An 18,522-nucleotide genomic window follows, 5' to 3' on the forward strand; every position below is an offset into this window, starting at 1 on the left:
AAGTGACAAATGTACTGGACAAGAGAAATGCATATACAGTGGTAAACTTAGATTTTGAAAAAGTTTTTTGATAGATTGTTACACAAGTTGGTAACTAAATTGAAGCAATCGGACTGGATGCTAGATTAGTGAGTTAAATAGGTGACTGGCTGTCACATTAACAGCAAGTTGTGTACGGGGAGTGTAGTATCCTGGAAAGGGGGAAGTCATTAATGATGCATCACAGGGGTCTGTTTTTTGACCACTGTTATTTAATTTGTATATCAATGATAATGAGCTTAATTTAACTGGAGATATACAATTGTTTGTGGATAATACAAAACTGAGGAGAGTGATGAGGAATTAAGCAAATGTTGCAGCCCCTTACAAGAGAACATGAACAAATTGTACAAATATGCAAATGAGTGGAACTATCAGTTCAGTGTTACAAAGTAAAGTTCTTAAATTTTGGAGGTAATGATGAAATGCTAAGTATACACTTTGTGGGAAAATTTTTAAGGAGGTTGAGGAGACAAGAGACTTAGGAGTGGTGGTGATGGAGAAGGATCTAAAGTTAAGAGGTCAAACTGGTGAAATTATATCTGACTATAGCAATGATGTATAGGATCTTAACACAGATACAGAGATAGAGATTATGGTTCCATCATATAAGGCCTTGATCTGGACTTGCATATATCATTGTGAACAGATTTTTAATGTTTTCATAGTGATGAGGATATATTAGAGAGAAGGGGGGGGGGGGGTGCAATGAAGACTGACTAAATTGGTAACTGGTCTTTGAAATGTAGGATGTGAAGACAGACTGAGGGAATGCAATTCGCAAAGCTTCGTGAATAGGAGAGGAGATATGATTGAGACATTTAAGTTGGTCAGGGGTTGTTATTGGGTTAACGTGGAAGAAATTTTCATAGAATGGGAGGACAGAACCAGGAGCCATCCCCTGGAAACTGAATGAGGAGGATGTGGGCAAGGATGTAAGGGGCAGATTCTTTACATTGAGAACTGACTGCCTGACAGTACGGTGAATGAGTTTAAAGCACAGTTTAACCGACTTTGTGTATAACAGTATGTACCTCCTGCAATGAGTTTTTTTTATTTATTTTTTTTTTACTCCAGGGAGGTCTGGAGTTAATAATAATATCCAATTGCACACACACACAACAAGTGATCCAGATAATGAGACTATTTAACATTTAAGGAGGATTAAAAAATCGTTTTTGTAATTCCAGTTACTAAACTTCAAGATAAAATGTCAATGTTTTTCAACAATTAATGCTTTTTCCCTTTTTCCCATCCACAATTCTGAATGAGCTAAAACATATGTTTTAGTTCTCCTTAAAAATGGAGGGGGGCTTAAGGGTCAAAGCTGTATAACTGAGAGGAGACCTCCACATAGCCTTTAAAGGAATGCGAAGAACCGACCAGGGCTTCTGACCTAATGTCCAATCCTCACCTTCTCGTGGTGCACCCTGTTGGGTATCTACTTTGATACTGAATGAACGAGGATGGGCTAGCAATTTGGGATTTAGCCGACCAAATTGTATTCTTATTGGTTAAACCAAAATAAAAAAATGATGGTACAACATGACAAAATTTCATGCCGGCTGGGGCGTCGCCCGGTTAAACAAGGCCCCCGTTGTTTTCGCCAGGGAACCAGAGCGAACAGCGAAAAGTCAGCTACTGGAACAAATCTGAAAACAAACCCCAACTCAACATCACCAGACTTAAAGATCGGTACTATCAATGTAAGAAGCCTGAATGGCAAAGAAATGGAGCTAGCTGAGGAATTAGATAAGTACCAGATCGACATAATAGGGGTGACTGAAACAAAAAAGACCAAAACTGGTGAGATCTTTCTGAGCAATAAATACAAAATGTTATATTCAGGCAATAACAATCAAGGAAAAGAAGGAGCAGCCATAGTATTCAACACAAAATACGAGGCTAATCTTCTTGAATGGCAGTCAGTCTCAAGTAGAGTAATGTGGGCAAATATGAGAATGGGGAACTGGACAATGAGACTTATTTGTGCCTATGGTCCCACAGAAGGTTCTACTAAGATAGAAGTGGAGGAATTTTTTGAGGCTTTAGAAAAAGCAACTGACACAATGAAAAAGGAAAAGTTGGTCCTTGTTGGGGATCTAAATAGTAGAGTAGGAAATGATTGTGAGACATACAAAAATATTTTGGGAAAATTTGGAGAAAAGAGCAAAGCTAATAATAATGGCAAATATCTGTTGGATTTCTGCTCAGGACATGGACTGGTTATTACTAACACCATGTTCCAACATAAAAATGTGCACAAATTCACATGGAGAGAAGAGGCTAGGAATAAGAAAAGTCTCATTGACTATGTTATTGTTGATAGTGATGTTTTCTCCCTGGTGCAGGACACCAGAGTGTACAGAGGATTTGAAATTGGAAGTGATCACTATTTAGTCTTGAGCAGGATAAAATTGAATTTCATATTGAAAAGAATAACATGTAAGAAAGTTTTAAAGCGAATAAAAGTTGAGCAGCTCTCAGATGTAAACTGTAGACTAAAATACAGAAATATTATTGAAAAGAAAATGAAAGAGTTTGAGAACAGGAATCAAACCTTGGAGATTCAGTGGCAAACTCTGAAGGAAACATTGATTGATTCTGCCAGAGAGGCATGTGGTGAGGTTGTGTGCAAAGATAAAAAAATCAGAACTCCCTGGTGGACACAGGAAGTTAAAGAGGCAGTGAAGGAAAAGAAGAAAGCATATCAAAAGTTCCTGGCAAATAAGTCAGCTTTTACTCTTACAGAATACAGAGACAAATGTAAGAAAGCTAAACAGTGTGTAAAACTAGCTAAACAAAAGTCATGGGAGGACTTTGGCAAGAATATAGAAAATAAATATCAAGAAGGTGGCAAAATATTCTGGAGTTTGTTGAAGAAGCTTAGGAATGGAGGAAAGCGTGCTGTAAAAGGAATTAGAGATGATAAAGGTGAAATGAAAACAGGAGAAAAAGATATCCTTGAAGTATGGAGTAATTACTTTGAAAAACTGCTAAATGAAACAAGCAGTGATGACAGCACAGTGATAAAAAACACTGACCAGGCATGCAGTCAGGAATACATATCCATACTTGAAGTAGAAAAAGCCATCAAAGGCTTGAAATGTGGAAAGGCAGCAGGAGTAGATGATATTCGACCAGAAATGCTGAAGTATGGTGGTATAAGAGTCTTACAGTGGCTGCACTGCATAGTTCAGAAAGCCTGGACAGAGGGACGAATTCCCAATGATTGGAGTAGAGCTCTCATAGTACCCATATATAAAAAGGGAAATAAAACTGAATGTGAGAATTACAGAGGTATTTCCCTACTGAGTGTTCCTGGCAAGATCTATGCAAGTATACTTGAGAAACGGTTGAGAAGAATTGTGGAAGAAAAGCTTGGTGAAGAACAAGCTGGATTCTGGCCAAATAGAGGCTGTCAGGATCAGATCTTCACTTTACGACAAATAGTCGAGAAAGCATGGGAATATAACAAAGATCTGTATTTAAGTTTTGTCGATTTGGAAAAGGCATATGACAAGGTGCCAAGAGAGAAGCTATTCAATACGCTGCAGTTATATGGTGTCAATGGGGCATTATATCAAGCAATACTCAGTCTTTATTTGAGTTGTGAGTCAGCAGTTAGAATTGAAGGAAGTACAGGAAGATGGTTTAATGTTAAATCTGGTGCGAGACAAGGATGTACATTATCCCCTCTGTTATTCATTATCTATATGGATCACATTATGAAGGAATGTGGTATTAAACCTGATATCAAAATTGGAGATGTTAATGTCAGCTCTTTGCTTTATGCGGATGATGTTATACTTCTAAATAAATCCGCTACAAGTCTGCAAGATTCTCTGACTAAATTGAATAGCTGTTGTAATAGATATGGTATGAAGGTCAGCAATAAAAAGACAAAGACAATGAAAATAGGCAGAATCATTGAAAATGTCAACTGTGTTATGAATGGAGAACCTGTGGAACAAGTAAAACGTTTCAGCTACTTAGGCACAATTTTTACTGAAGATGGTAAACTAAATATAGAAATAGACAACAGAATCAGCAAAGCTGGTATCGTGGGAAGTCAATTGAATAAATTCATATGGAATAAGAAAGAAATTAGTCGGAGCACTAAATTAGCTGTATCCAAGACTGTGTTCAAACCAATTTTAACTTATGGATCAGAGAGCTGGGTCAGAAGTAAAACACTTGACCAAAGACTAGAGACCGCAGATATGAGAGTCCTGAGAAAGATTAGAGGCGTGAACAGATGGCATCAATGGCAATATCATATTAAAAATGAGGATATTAGGAAAGAACTTGACATTGTCAGCATCCAGGAATGCGTTAGCAGAGCTAATCTCAGATGGTATGGTCACTTAAATAGAATGGGAGAGGAAAGATTAGCAAAACAAGTGTTCTCTGCCAGGTTGGCAGGAAAACGACCCAGAGGAAGACCAAGATATAGGTGGATTGATACGGTACAAAGTGCCTTAGACGATAGAAATATAAGATCTGATAATGTTGGAGTCTTGACAAGTAACAGACTGATTTGGAGGAAAACTGTAGATAGGAAGTTAGTAATGATGTAATTTTTTCATGTAGTACTGTCATATCCTGTACACCCCTTGAGGGTACATGGCAGGAATTTGATGATGATGATAAAATGGAAACTTGAAGGGACCACTGGTACAGTTTGTTATGTGTGGTTTAATATTGAATTTACTTCAGAATAGCAAGGTACGTATGAGACTTCTTTACTATTATATACTAATATAGTATATTATACTATTTTTTACTATTATGTATATATACTCCTAATACCGTTTATTTCTCAAGGTGAGGTGGTGGTGGAGCTCCTTTGGCCCGAATTAACTTTTTTAAGACTAGTGAGAAGCAGCCTCTATATTTTAAGCATTTGCTAGATGCAAGACCCAACTATCAAAGTTTTTCAGGAGAGTACAGCAGACAACTGCTGCTGTCTTGTAGCCCTAACAAATTATTGTCTAATAGCACGAGTATTATTGGCAATTCTTTTCAAATGTAGGGTTAAAACCCCTGAATATCCAGGAGGAGGAATGCTGCTTGCCTGTGCTAGAGATCAACAAACTTGGGAACCAGTTGAATGGCTCAGTAAAAGTTCCTATAGTCAATGACTGAAACTGAACTTAGAGAATGGCCTTTCTTCAAGCATCGTAGCACTATGGATGTAAATGTTATTTATACAGAAATACAAATACCTGTGTATTTGTATTTCAGTATAACATATATAATGTTACATATGTTACACTGTAACATACGTAACTGTCTGATGGAGACACCTTGAAGTGACTTCTAGGATCCTAGAGTTTTCACATTTCTCGTTTATAATTACACACTCACTTAAATGTGAAAAACACAATGAATATAAAAGGCAAAGTTCCGTATTTAAGTTTTGAAGATCTGGAAAAGGCATATGACAAGGTGCCAAGAGATAAGCTATTCAAAATGCTAGTTATATGGTGTCAATGGGGCAATATATCAATATTAGCCTTTATTTGAGTTGTAAGTCAACAGGAAATTGAAGGAAGTACAGGAAAGTGGTTTTAATGTTAAACCTGGTGTCAGACAAGGATGTACATTATCCCCCCTCAGTTATTCATTATCTATATGGATCACATTATGAAGTAATATTAAACCTTATATCAAAATGGGAGATGTTAATCTATGCTCTTTGCTTTATGCAGACAATGTTATACTTCTAAATAAATCTGCAAGATTCCCTGACTAAATTGAATAACTGTTGTAACAGATGTGGTATGAAGGTCAGCAATAACAAGACAATGAAAATAGGCAGAAGCAATGAAATTATCAACCAACTGCATTGTGAATGGAGAACCTATAGAACAAGTAAAACATTTCAGCTACTTAGGCACAATTTTTAGTGAAGATGGTAAAATAAATATGGAAATAGACAACATAATCAACATAGCTGGTATGGTAGAAAGTCAACTGAATAAATTCATATGGAATAAAAGAGAAATTAGTCAAAACACTAAATTAGCTATATACAAGACAGTGTTCAAACCAGTTTTAACTTATGGATCTGAGAGCTGGGTCAGAAGTAAAACACTTGACCAAAGACTAGAGACCACAGATATGAGAGTCCTGAGAAAGATTAGGGGCATGAACAGATGGCATCAATGGCAATGTCATATTAAAAACGAGGATGTTAGGAAAGAAATTGACATTGTCAGCATTCAGGAATGAGTTAGCAGAACTAATCTCAGGTGGTATGGTCACTTAAACAGAAATGGGAGAGGAAAGATTAGCAAAACAAGGTTGGCAGGAAAAAGACCCAGAGGAAGACCAAGATATAGGTGGATTGATATGGTACAAAGTGCCTTAGAAAATAGAAATATAAGATTTGATAATGTTGGAGTCTTGACAGGTAACAGATTGGAGGAAAATTGTAGATAGGAAGTTAGTAATAATGTAAATTTTTCATGTAGTACTATCATATCCTGTACACCCCTTGAAGGTTCATGGCAGGAATTTGATGATGATAATAAAAAGCAATCCATAAAGTTTGTGAAAGACAAAAATTTACTTACCTATAAACTAATTCATTGTCTGCATTTTCATCAAATGCATAATCAAAGCGGAAAACCTGATTTTCTAAGAATTTTGTTAAATCCACTTTATGCCTTGGTTCATGTACAACAATGTGTTCTTTATTTGGTACAGTTATAACGTCAATTTCTTTTCGTGCATTTTCTGAAAAAAAAATATTACAAAGCAATAAATAATTTAGCAATTTCTTAAATATTACAATGTCTGATTTTTAAACTGCAACAGGATTAAAAAATCATAAATGCCCATACACTCTAAACATGATTCTAACACAGATTATAAGATTAGATTAAGTATAATAGTATATTAAAGCACTGAAGATGTCTGAAAATGAAACCATTTTAAACAATACATTTTTCATTTTTTATTATTATTCACTTATTACAAATTTTTAAATAAGTAGTGTTGGAAATTTAATTTTACATTAGCTTCTGACAAGTAAACTCTTCTTATAGCAATACTTGTCATGAAATATATTGCCTGTAATAAGATTATTTATATTTTTTAACTCACTTGGAAAAACAAAATCAGAAGAAAAAGAAAATTAATACTGATTTACAATAATTTAAAGCATTATAGTTTTATGTTAAGCAATTTTTTTAAAAGACATAAGTTAAAAAGATTTAAGTAGGTAACTGAAAATGCGAGATTTTACCACTTTCAAGCAAAGTGCAGTAAAGGTAACATGTAATGCCGATTGTTTCCCTCACTTCACAACTAAAGTGGAACTGTAAGTATGATGCTGTAGCATACATGAGTGAAAAGAACAAGGTAACTAGTAAACAGCTACATGTGAGTGTGAGAGATAGAGACAGGGGTAGTGACATGGAAGAGTTTTTGGAACTAGTGAGAAAAAGTTCATGTAGTGGTCTTTCAGAAAGAAAGATGTTTTGAAAGTTATTTAGCTGTTACGTTACAAAAGTAACTGGAATAACAGTAGTGGAAGAAAATTATAGGAACTTTGGGAACTTGATAAATGAAGTTTCTCATATAGGAAGATAAATGTTTATTGGATATTGAAGGTTCCATTAGTAGAGTAATGATTTAATGGCTGTTTCAGAGAACAGATACAGCAAGTTGATTTTTTAAGTGCTCAATTTTTCCTTGGAAATCTTTCACAGAGGAAGAGGAAAAAGATTGTGAATCTTGAAGAAAGGAGGAAAAAGCAACATTTAGGTGCAATTTTTCTAGAAGCAATTAAAGGAGGAATGCTAGACAGTGTTTGAATTTAAAGATTTTATTGTGTAAAGTTTGAACTTTTCGTATCTATACTGATAATAGGAAATCTACAGTTATTTCCAAGATAAAGTGATTTTCAGAAGTATCCACCAAAAAGAAACTTTTTTTTCAAGAGAGGATCAGATGCAGTTAAGAGACATGTTCTTTTTATCTGGTATATTTTTGAGTCCCAAAACCATCAGTATATCTATTCAAATATTCTACAGCTAGAAATCACAAGAAAAATGCTAAAAACATTCTCAGTATCTATTCTAAAAAGAATTAAAGAATAGAGTATCTAAGAATGCTAATGATGATAAATACAAATTTTATTCTATTTTTCTTTATACTTGAAAAGAAATTATATTTAATAATTTAGAAAAGCTTACAAAGGCTTACATGTTAATTATATTCACAAGTAAGCTACTTCTATATACACCCTCTGTCCAAAAAGAAACTGAACTTTTCGAAAATAGAAGAAACTAGTGGCATCACCTGTTGTATCTTTTTTTTTTTGTTGTCGAAAGCGGCAACCTTCATTAGTGTTGTCTCAACTGTTTATGACATTTGTTTCATTAGAAGCCGAGTTATAGGGGCAAGACTGACAGAGTGTTTTGACGATCGGTCGTAAAATTAGTTTAAAACAGAGAGCTGTGATTGACTTTTGTGTTAAACTTGGTAAAAGTTTTACCGAAATGCATCAAATGCTTCAAAAAGCATACGGTGATGAATGCTTATCCCATACTCAAGTTTATGAGTGGTTTAAGCCAGCGTTTCCCAAATGGGAAATGCTGAATGCCGGGTCGCCTAAAAAACTCTTGAAAACCTAGGTGTTTCTTTTTCAGTTTTTTTTTCCCATGAAACTCTAAAATACAAGTAAAGAGCGTTTAATTAGGACTAATGAATAAATAATTTAATTAATAGAGACGAAAAACGTGCTCCATCCGCGTTGCCATTTCACAGTCTCTTAGTTTGCGGTAAAGTAGCTCAACTAATGGCGAAGCTATGTGGAGGCCCGCACCACCAGCCGAATCATTTGGCAGTCTGCCATTTGTTTTACTCGCCCGCCATGTACCCACTCTGCTTGTTCAATTCGAGTTAAGCATCAAGAGAGAGCGGTTTTTTTTTTGTATTTACTGATTACGTATACGTTACCCGGTGGGTTCAGCTGAACAACCGTAACTTGTTTCTAAATAATTTATTTCATTCTTTCTTCATCTCACTTGCCATTATCCATTTAATGATGGATAAATGGGTAATATACAACAAACAATGTGCCTGTTACAAACTCTTTTAATTTAATTATTAATTTCTAAGAATAAAGTTATCATCTTTTCCTCCAAACCTGAAGTTTCTAGTTAACAAACAACAGCATCACACTTCTCATTAATAAATTACTTGGCTTTCGTTTAATTTCTTTATATTTTTGTAAGAGTAAATGCTTCATTATAATAATAATAAAAAAAAAGTGAAACTACGAACATTCCTGTTTAATTTTATCTATTGGCCATAAAAATTTTAGTGGGTCATGAAGATGAAGTATTAAAATAACTGGGTCACGGAAAAAAAAGTTTGGGAAACCTTGGTTTAAGCAATTTCAAAGTGGTCATGAGATGCTTGAGGACGATGAAAAGCCGGACAATCAAAAAACTGGACTGAGCAAAGTTAACATCCCAAAAGTGCATGATTTAATCAAAGCAAACCCGAAATCGTCCGTGAGATTGATTGAAGATCATCATCATCCTCATGCATATCAAGAATTTAGGCCTATCGTGGTTGGTTCCGGCCTTAGAAGTCATCACTGAATCGTTTAAGAGGACGTCCTGGTTTTCTTTTTCTTAATGGCTTGTACTTTAAGGCTTGTTTTCGTAATCTTTCTATTTTCATTCTTTGAACGTGTTCCATCCATTTGTTTATATTTTTTAATTTTTTCTATTACTGGTTCTTGGTTTAATTCTTTCATAATTTCTTCGTTTCTTTTGTGATCAAATGGAGTATACTTCGCAGTTTTTCTCATAAACTTGATTTCAGCTCTTATTAATCTTTGTTTGTCTTTGTTTTATTGTCCAGATTTCACTTCCATACAATAAGACTGGTAGGGCTAATGTATTGTATACTTTTAGTCTGGTTTGTTTTTGAACTAGGTTTGGTTTAAATATAGAATTAATTACACCTGTTATTTTTAAATATTTGCAATTTTTATGTTTATATATTTTTAGTTTTCATATGTGATCATACATCCTAGGTAGTTAAATGAATTCACCTGTTCTAAGATCTTGTTATCTATTACTATCTTAGTTCTTACTGGATCTAGTCCTTTAAAGGCCATAGTTTTTGATTTTTCTGTTGATATTATCATACCATAATCTTTGGCTATCTCATTTAGATCTAAAATAGCTTTCTGTAAGTTATCTTCAGAAGTTGTAATTATTATTTGGTCGTCGGCAAAAAGGAGAGTGTTTAAGTTCACAGTAGGAGAAAGTTTAATACCTTGATGGAAATTTTTATTCCATTTTATTATTTCATTTAGGTAAATATTAAAAAGAGTTGCTGAGAGGGGACATCCTTGTCGGACCCCTTGCTTGATCTTATTTGTATTTGATTATTTTCATATATACTTATGATAGCTTTTAGGATATTATTTGGTATTTATCTTTCTTTTAATATGGTAAATAAAATGCATCTTTTAACTTTGTCAAATGCTTTTTCAAAGTCAATAAATGCAATATGTGTTTCTAAATTGTATTCTCTTCTTTTCCCTATTATTAATTTTAGGCAAAAGGCGGGGTCTATACATGATCATCCTTTTCTAAATCCATTCTATACTTCTAAAATAAAGTTTTCGGAATATTTCATTAGTTTGCTATTTAAGATTCTGCTATATATTTTGTAACAGGAATTTAGTATGCTTATACCTCTATAGTTTTTAGGGTCATCTCTACTACCTTTTTTAAAGACAGGAATCACAATTGCTTTTTTCCATTCTATTGGGGGGGGGGGGTTACCAGTTGAATAAATTTTATTTAAAAAATAATAGGAGTCTTTTTTTGAATCTTGTTCCTGCATATTTATATAGTTCTGAACCTAGCTTTATCTTCTCCAGATGATTTTCCATTACTTGTTTCTTTCAGGCTGATTTCTAATACTTCTTTAGTTATTTCCTTTTTATTTTCATTAAATGTTTGCCAGTTGTCTTTTTTAAAATATTTATCAGTCCACAATTCTGTGTAGAAATTTAGAAATTCTTCTAATTTCAATTTGGTGTTTAATTTTATGTTTTCTTTAGTATCTGCATTTAAGTGTTTCAAAATCTTATATACATTGGGTCTTATTTTATATAAATTATGTTCTAAATTAGAAACAAATTTGTTCCATGATTCTCTGTGTTTTTCTTACTTCTCTTTTAGCTATGGCTCTTATTCTTTTATATTCTATTTCATCTTCTAATCTTTTACTGCTTAACCATTTATGATAGGCTTCTTTTTTTATTCTATTTTATATTCTATTTCATCTTCTAATCTTTTACTGCTTAACCATTTATGATAGGCTTCTTTTTTTCATTTTGATTATTTCTTCAATTGTATCATCCCAGATCTTCAGTTTTTCCATTTATTGAATTTTTTGGTCTTTCCTAAGCTTTCATTTGCTGCTGCATTTAGTATAGTTTTATATTATCTTGATATTGGTTAATTCTTTGTAGATATAGCCATTGTATATGTGTGTCATTTAATAGTCTGGTTTTATAAACAAATGTTTTAAATTTCCTTCCTGTTCTTGTTACTTGTAGCCATTTAGGTGGTAATCTTAATTTTATTTTAACGAGGAAATGGTCACTGCTTATTTCATATCCTCTGTGAATCTAACATCTAACGAAAACTTTGATGTCTTTTCATTTAAGATAAAATAATCTAATATTGATTGAAGATGAATTAGGGATTCCAAAATCAACTGTGCACAACATTTTGATAGTGAGAATTCGTTGTGTATGGCATGAATATCGTGATGCAGGCAGCTGGTCACTTTTGCACGATAATGCACAATGTCATTGTTTGAACATTGTGAGACAGTTTTTGAGCAAAAAACAAGTTTGTGTGTTAGATCACTCGCTGTATTTACCTGATTTAGCATCCTGTGACTTTCTCTTCCCCTACCTTCATTTGCTGATGAAAGGAAAGTGATACAACACCATTGAAAACGTTCAAGCAGCAGGAACCACGACCCCTAACAGTATCCCAAAACCCGATATAATAAACTCATTTAACAAATTAAGTGACCGTGCCAAATGCTGTATCGAAGCTGGGGGGGGGGGGGGGTATGTTGATTGAAATAAATGATTTGAATAATTTATAATTGGCCTGTGTTTTATATTTTCTATCAAAAGTTCGGTTTCTTTTTGGACAGAGGGCGTCGAGACTGACTTCACATGAGATTGCCTCAATACCTGGAAGGGTGTGTACTGTGCATTGTGGAATATTGGGGCAATATGATGTAAAGCAAACAGTCTATATATAATATACAAGTAGCTGAGTCATGAAGATACGTAATGTGCAAACTTTTGTTTTCTCATGCATGAGGTAAATTATTAAAATAAAATATGCCAAATTCCTAATATGTACTCTCTAGGCTACATATTAAGATTTTTAAATTCTGTTTGTTGAAAACCTGTTCAGAGTATAAGGATTTTTGAGAATCAAGCTTGTGAATTCAATTTAGAAGAACATACATAATTCATCTTTAACAGACCTACACTTTCCAAAACATTTCTTGAAGCATTTCTGAAATATGTTTTTTATTCTTGTAAATAGCACAAGTCTAGATGCCTATTCAAAAAGTGTTGGAAAGGTAATGTTAAAAATAACAAAAGCTGCATGAAAATTTTTCTGCAACTCTCCCTAAAATTTAGAATATTTCTTACTATGCAAGGAATTAGAGATTAAGGTAAGTCTCCTGCACAAAAAAGTGGTTTCTCTTTTATTTTTGATGAAAATATTCCTTAAAAGAAAGCCAAAATAAGCCCTTCAGAAAGCATAAGAGAATTATAGAAATCACTGATATAAACTTTTATCAGATTAATCAACAAGTATTTATTGGATATGTTCTGAATTCAGAAAGAAATATTCATTTTTGTCAATTTGAAATAATTTGTAATTAGAAGGTAATTTTCTGAGCACAACCTATACAACACTAAATGTACAAGAATGTGAGTGATGATGCAGAAAGTTGCCTTTGAATCACTGCTTAGCATAAGACATTCCTGCTATATTAGAGTTCATAAGTCTGCATATCCATGACCTAGAATTTGAAGAAATATGCATAAAATGCCCCAATTTACGTAGTTTTCCCAACAATGCATTTCAAATAATTTTGCATATCACAAATATATATTCTGGATTTTTTGTACAGCAGAATATATAGACTAACCTCTAATTTCTCCTATATAAACCTCCAATAAACCCACCTTCCCAATTCTGCTCACTTGAGTCACAACAGCCTATTCATGTTGTAACAGGCATTCCCCCCCATATTATCGCTGAAAATCTTAAAAGAATTGGTAAGCCAGTTCCTGTCATTATAAAATGTATACTAGCCAAGAACTGGACGTTAAAATAGATATTAAGCATAAGCAAAGTGAGAGTGACAGACATGAACCTGTGTCTTTAGTATGCCAGAAACGAGAAAAAGCTACATGGAAAAAAAGTAAGCCATCTTTGCCTCCCCTCTTTTAAAAGCCAGTGAAAGAACAGTACTTAAATACAGATCATTGTCATACTCCCATGTTTTCTCAACTATTTGTCGTAAAGTGAAAATCTGATCCTCATAACCTCTATTTGGTCTGGATCCAGTTTGTTTCTTTTAGTTTCTTCTCTTCCACAATTTTTCTGTCTCTTTTCAAATATGATTGCAAGAACCTGGAACATTTAAGAAATTCCTCTATAATTCTCACATTCAACTTTATTCTTTTTATAGATTTGAACTATGAGAGCTCTACTCCAATCATCTGGATTTGACCTTTTGACTAGGTCCTCTGAATTATGCAGTGTGGCCACTGCAAAACTTTTTTATATTCCATATTTGAGCATTTCTGGTTGATCATCATCTACTCTAGCTGCCTTTCCGCATTTCAAGTTTATGATAGCATATTCTATCTCAAGTATTGATATGTATTTCTGTTTGAATTTCTCTTGAAAAATTTTTTTTTTTACTACACTTCTGTCACTGCTTGTTTCATTTAACAGTCATTCAAAGTAATTACTCCAGACATCTAGAATATCCTTATCTTCAGTTTCATGTTACCTTTATCATTTTTGATTCCTTTTACAGTACTCTTCCCTCCATTTGTAAGCTTTTTCAGTAGCCTCTAGAACAGTTTGCCACCTTCCTGATATTTATCGTCTGTATTCTTACCAAATATAGAATGATATAGTCTGATGGCTATATCAATCCAAAAAGAAAGATTTGCAAAATAAAAAAAATAAATAAAATAAAAAAAAAAGATGCTGATAAGGAGCCATTCAATCTCTTCTTATAAGAATATCAAGGAAAGATATTGTTACATTGATTCAAGTTCCATAATGAAATTGGATCTATGATGAAAGTTAGATTTTTTTTTTTTTTGTAAGTAGTCCAGTTATTCATGTGAATTATTCCAAACAGCAAAGATATTGTCCATATAGCAAAGCCATATCACAGTGGACTAATCACTTAAAATTTTCTCTTGTAGCTGATAGCAAGAATGGGAGATATTGGAGAACCTATCGCAATACCTTTAAATTGTTGGTCAAGCTTTTCAAATCAGCTCAATTATCCAGAATTCATGATGATTCTTGAAGAGATTCAAATATCTAATGGAAACTTATATAATAAAAATTCTAGAGTGTCAACTAGAGGAATATTTGCAAAAATTGATGCTATATCAAAGCTTACTAGTAAATCTCTAGAGTGAAGTCTCAAATCTTTAATTTTAAATATAAAGTTGCTTGTATTTTTTATATAAGAAAAGGAATGTCCAGTTAAGGGAAAGAGATCTGAAAGCAACTCTGATATTTTGTACGAAGGGATACCGATGCAATCCATGATTGGACGAAGAAGATATCCTGGTTTATGCAACTTTGGTAAGCCTTAAATTCTAGGTGGTCTTGCACAGCATGTTTTTAGTTTTTGAACTGTATCTGATTCAAGCAAAAACTCTTTATTATGTGTATTAACTTTATTCAATTGACTCTTGGTGGGATCTCTGCCGATTAACGATAGGTTTTATGATCTCATAGTAACACATCCATTTTCTGTTTATAATCAACTACATTTTAAAATTGCCAAAATTATTCATAATCCTAAACTTCCACCTCCAAATATTCCATATGCAGAATTACCTTTGTCTGCTTTAGTTATAATACTTGAAGATTTTTAATTTTTTTTCTGAAGATCATGTAGGACTTTCAATTCTGCATATGGAATATTTAGAGGTAGAAGTTCAGGATTATGAATAATTTTGGCAACTTCAAAACATAGTTGATTTCTATCATCCACAATATGCGAATCAAAATATATGCAATTAATCCATCTTAAATAAATATTTTTCAACTGTCTACATGTTACTTATACAGAATGAATAATGCACATCTCTCTCAAACATATTTGATATTTATCAAAGATCTACTAAACATTAGCCATCACAGTGAATTTTAAGGTTTACATCATCGAACAAATCAGTTCTATAAAAAAGGTGAGCTTGTGCAACAGTGTCTTCTTGTAATTAGTTTATTTAATGGTTTTAATTCGCAACACAAGAATAACAAGAAAGTAACTAATATTTATTTAACTTATTTGCTGATATTTTGCTGGTGTTGTACCCAGCACCTTCAGAGCACAAAAACAGTTTGTCACAATATGCAAACAGCAACAATTAGTTAACAGTGGGACTAGTATAGAAACTGTAATGGACAACACAAATAACTGAAGTCCTATCTATTGTTGGATAAAGATCGTTAGTTACAAGTCTCAATTTGATCTTAAAATCACTGTCTCCCAGATTTTTGATACAGCCATACTCAAGGTTTGGAGAATGTTTTAAAGCTGCTGCTGATTACAAAAACAGTCTCTCTGACTTACAATAACTTCTGTGTAGCAATTTTGTTTTTCTTCCCTTTGATCCTGTGTTTTGGGACTAGCATGGTTTGCTAGTCCGAACTTAACACATTCACCACCATTGTTTTGACATGTTCTCTGAGATGGATGTCAACAGTTTTCCTGTTTGGCCCAAAGTAATCCAGGTCACAAGTACAGGGCACTTCATACACTCCTGGATGTAATAAAGAAGAGAATTTGTCCTTAAGTGAATGAATGAGAGTTGCCAATTATATATATGGTTTAAATGTGATGAGGAGCTGATATTCTAAGTACTTTGGATATCTTTTCCAATGTGCTCTGAACGTATGGGATGGTAACAGTTTTGTTGTGGTGCCTCATGTATTAGGCAATGAAGAGGATTTCAGGGAGCCATTCAGGGAGCCAAAAAATACTAAATCAAAATCAATCAGATTGAATCTGATTGATTTTGATTTAGTATTTTTTCTATTTTTAGGGGATTATAGCCATTGGCTAAAGAAGTGTGGCAGAGGTGAGTGAGTTCAATGGCAAGAGTATTATCATCTGAACAGATAGCTCTGGCTCTGTGAGTTAGCGTTTTTTAGATGATGGGGTGATGGTTTGTACAAACATCTTCCAGTATGTGTAGATTTTATATATATTGAAAAAAAGATGAGGACCTATTTGGAACATGTGACTAATGTATCTAGGAAGGGCAGATAATCATTAGATTCCTGTTCCATTGTGAAGCAGATTTTAAGGTGTTGACTATTTAAATGCACTAAAAATATACCTAATGTGTCCAGACCATATGGCCAAATAGTAAACACATCAGCATAGTGAAGCCAAACCACTGGTTTGAGAGTGGTTATATTCATTGCTTGGTTTGCTAAGTGTTCTATGTAGAAATTGGATAAAGGGGGGGAAAAGAGAGGATATAGCCATCACATCTTGTTATTTGTAATCTTCCTTTTCCATGAGCAAAATAACCAGCGTGTACTGTAATTTGAATAATTCAAATATGTCCCGGGGGGGATGCAACTTTAATAAATCAAGGGTCTCAATTAATGATTGGTACACAGTGAAGTAATATCAAAACTAATCATTATGTCTGAACTTTTTAAAATATGGTCTTTTAATATACTTTTTAGATGAACACAATTTTTAACAAATCAGGAAGAATTACCTGCGAGGGAGGGCTAGTAATTTAGTCGAATGGTTAGCAAGTTTGTATGTAGGTCTGTTTATACTATCCACAACTGGGAATAGAGGTGTATCTTTGTGAATGTTTGGTGCTTCCCATATTCTGGGTAGCTTTACATGAAAGTTGAGTTTGTTCGTAGTTTCTTTAGACCAGGAAGTTACTTTCTTCAGTAATTTATGAACCCGATTGATTTTTTTTTTGCCTGCTTTGATTATCACAATGTTCTTATTGTATAGATCTTTTAAAGCACTACATCTTTTTGTGACATACTGCTTTTGGGAGGTTTGGTTACGATATCAGCTACATAGGAATGAATGTTAATGGCTATGACTGGAGGCAAGTTGTATATCCCACATACAATGGATGCCATTATCTCCACTTTTGGAACTAGTCTAGATATAATGACAAAGTTATGACCTCAACTTAATGCGCTGACAGCTTCCTCTGTTAGGACTACTGGTGATAAATTTACAACAATGTGATCCTGTTGTAACTGTGTTCATCCCATAGCAATATGATGTTGGATGATGTAGGAGGATTTAGAATTTTTTCTGGTGCCTGCTTTCGATTTTCGTGAATTCCTTATCTGCTGTAGCTTCAGAGATGTTGAAAAGGATTGCCCACAGTTCCGGGATTAAAATATCACAGTCTGCCGCTTAGAGCATTAATAGCTGCATTTATTTTTGACAGCTCCATAAGAATAATGCTAATTTGTCCACACAGTAGTGCTGAACTAGTCCATTTGTGAATACATTGGGCCTTAGCTGAGTAAATCTCGTTTTTAATTATAATGATACAGTTCAGTATTGTATTGTATTAGTGTCTCAGCACCTTTTTTTAAAAGGCTAATCTGTTCAGTTGCCATCCACATACCATAAACTGTTTTTGTGCTCTGATGATGCTGGATATACCAGCGAAATATCAGCAAACATGTTAAATATTATTTTCTTATAATTCTTGTGCTGTGAATTAAAACTTAGATAAATCAATCATGAACTGCCAACACATAGGCCTTTCTATCTAACTGACACTGTTAATCTAATATACCTCAATCAGCTGTTAACAGGTGTCAAATCTCACTTTAGAGAGAAATCTGAGCAGATAGAATAAGTTCTCTACAAATATCTACATATTCCCCTCAAACTATTTTGAAAACTGTGTACCATCAAGACTTACTGTTAATTAGGCAACTTGCTCTTGCTGCCTGTCTTATTTTTGGTCAAACAAGAACATAAAATAAAATAAAATAATCAAAGTTAAATTGACAAAAGTCAATTTAACTTTGTTCATCTTTTCATGGAGACCTACCTACCTGTGAAATACTATTTCACTGTTCAAATTCGAATCACTCACACTGTATGTATCAAAGTTCTAGG

General features: G+C 33.6%; 1 protein-coding gene across 4 annotated transcripts in view; it reads right to left on the minus strand.

Annotated features, from left to right (window-relative positions):
* Positions 1-18,522, minus strand: part of Klp10A (kinesin-like protein 10A) — a 469,762-nt gene that overhangs the window by 268,002 nt on the left and 183,238 nt on the right. For all 4 annotated transcript variants that reach the window (XM_090390589.1, XM_090390588.1, XM_090390590.1 and 1 more), the window contains one exon: positions 6,621-6,783. In XM_090390589.1, coding sequence (XP_090246715.1) covers positions 6,621-6,783 — 163 coding nt within the window. The remainder of the gene's footprint in view (positions 1-6,620; positions 6,784-18,522) is intronic.

Source organism: Typopeltis vanoorti, chromosome 3, assembly GCF_054136105.1.
Source record: "Typopeltis vanoorti isolate ZY-2024b chromosome 3, IOZ_Tvanoo_1.0, whole genome shotgun sequence".
NCBI lineage: Eukaryota > Metazoa > Arthropoda > Arachnida > Uropygi > Thelyphonidae > Typopeltis > Typopeltis vanoorti.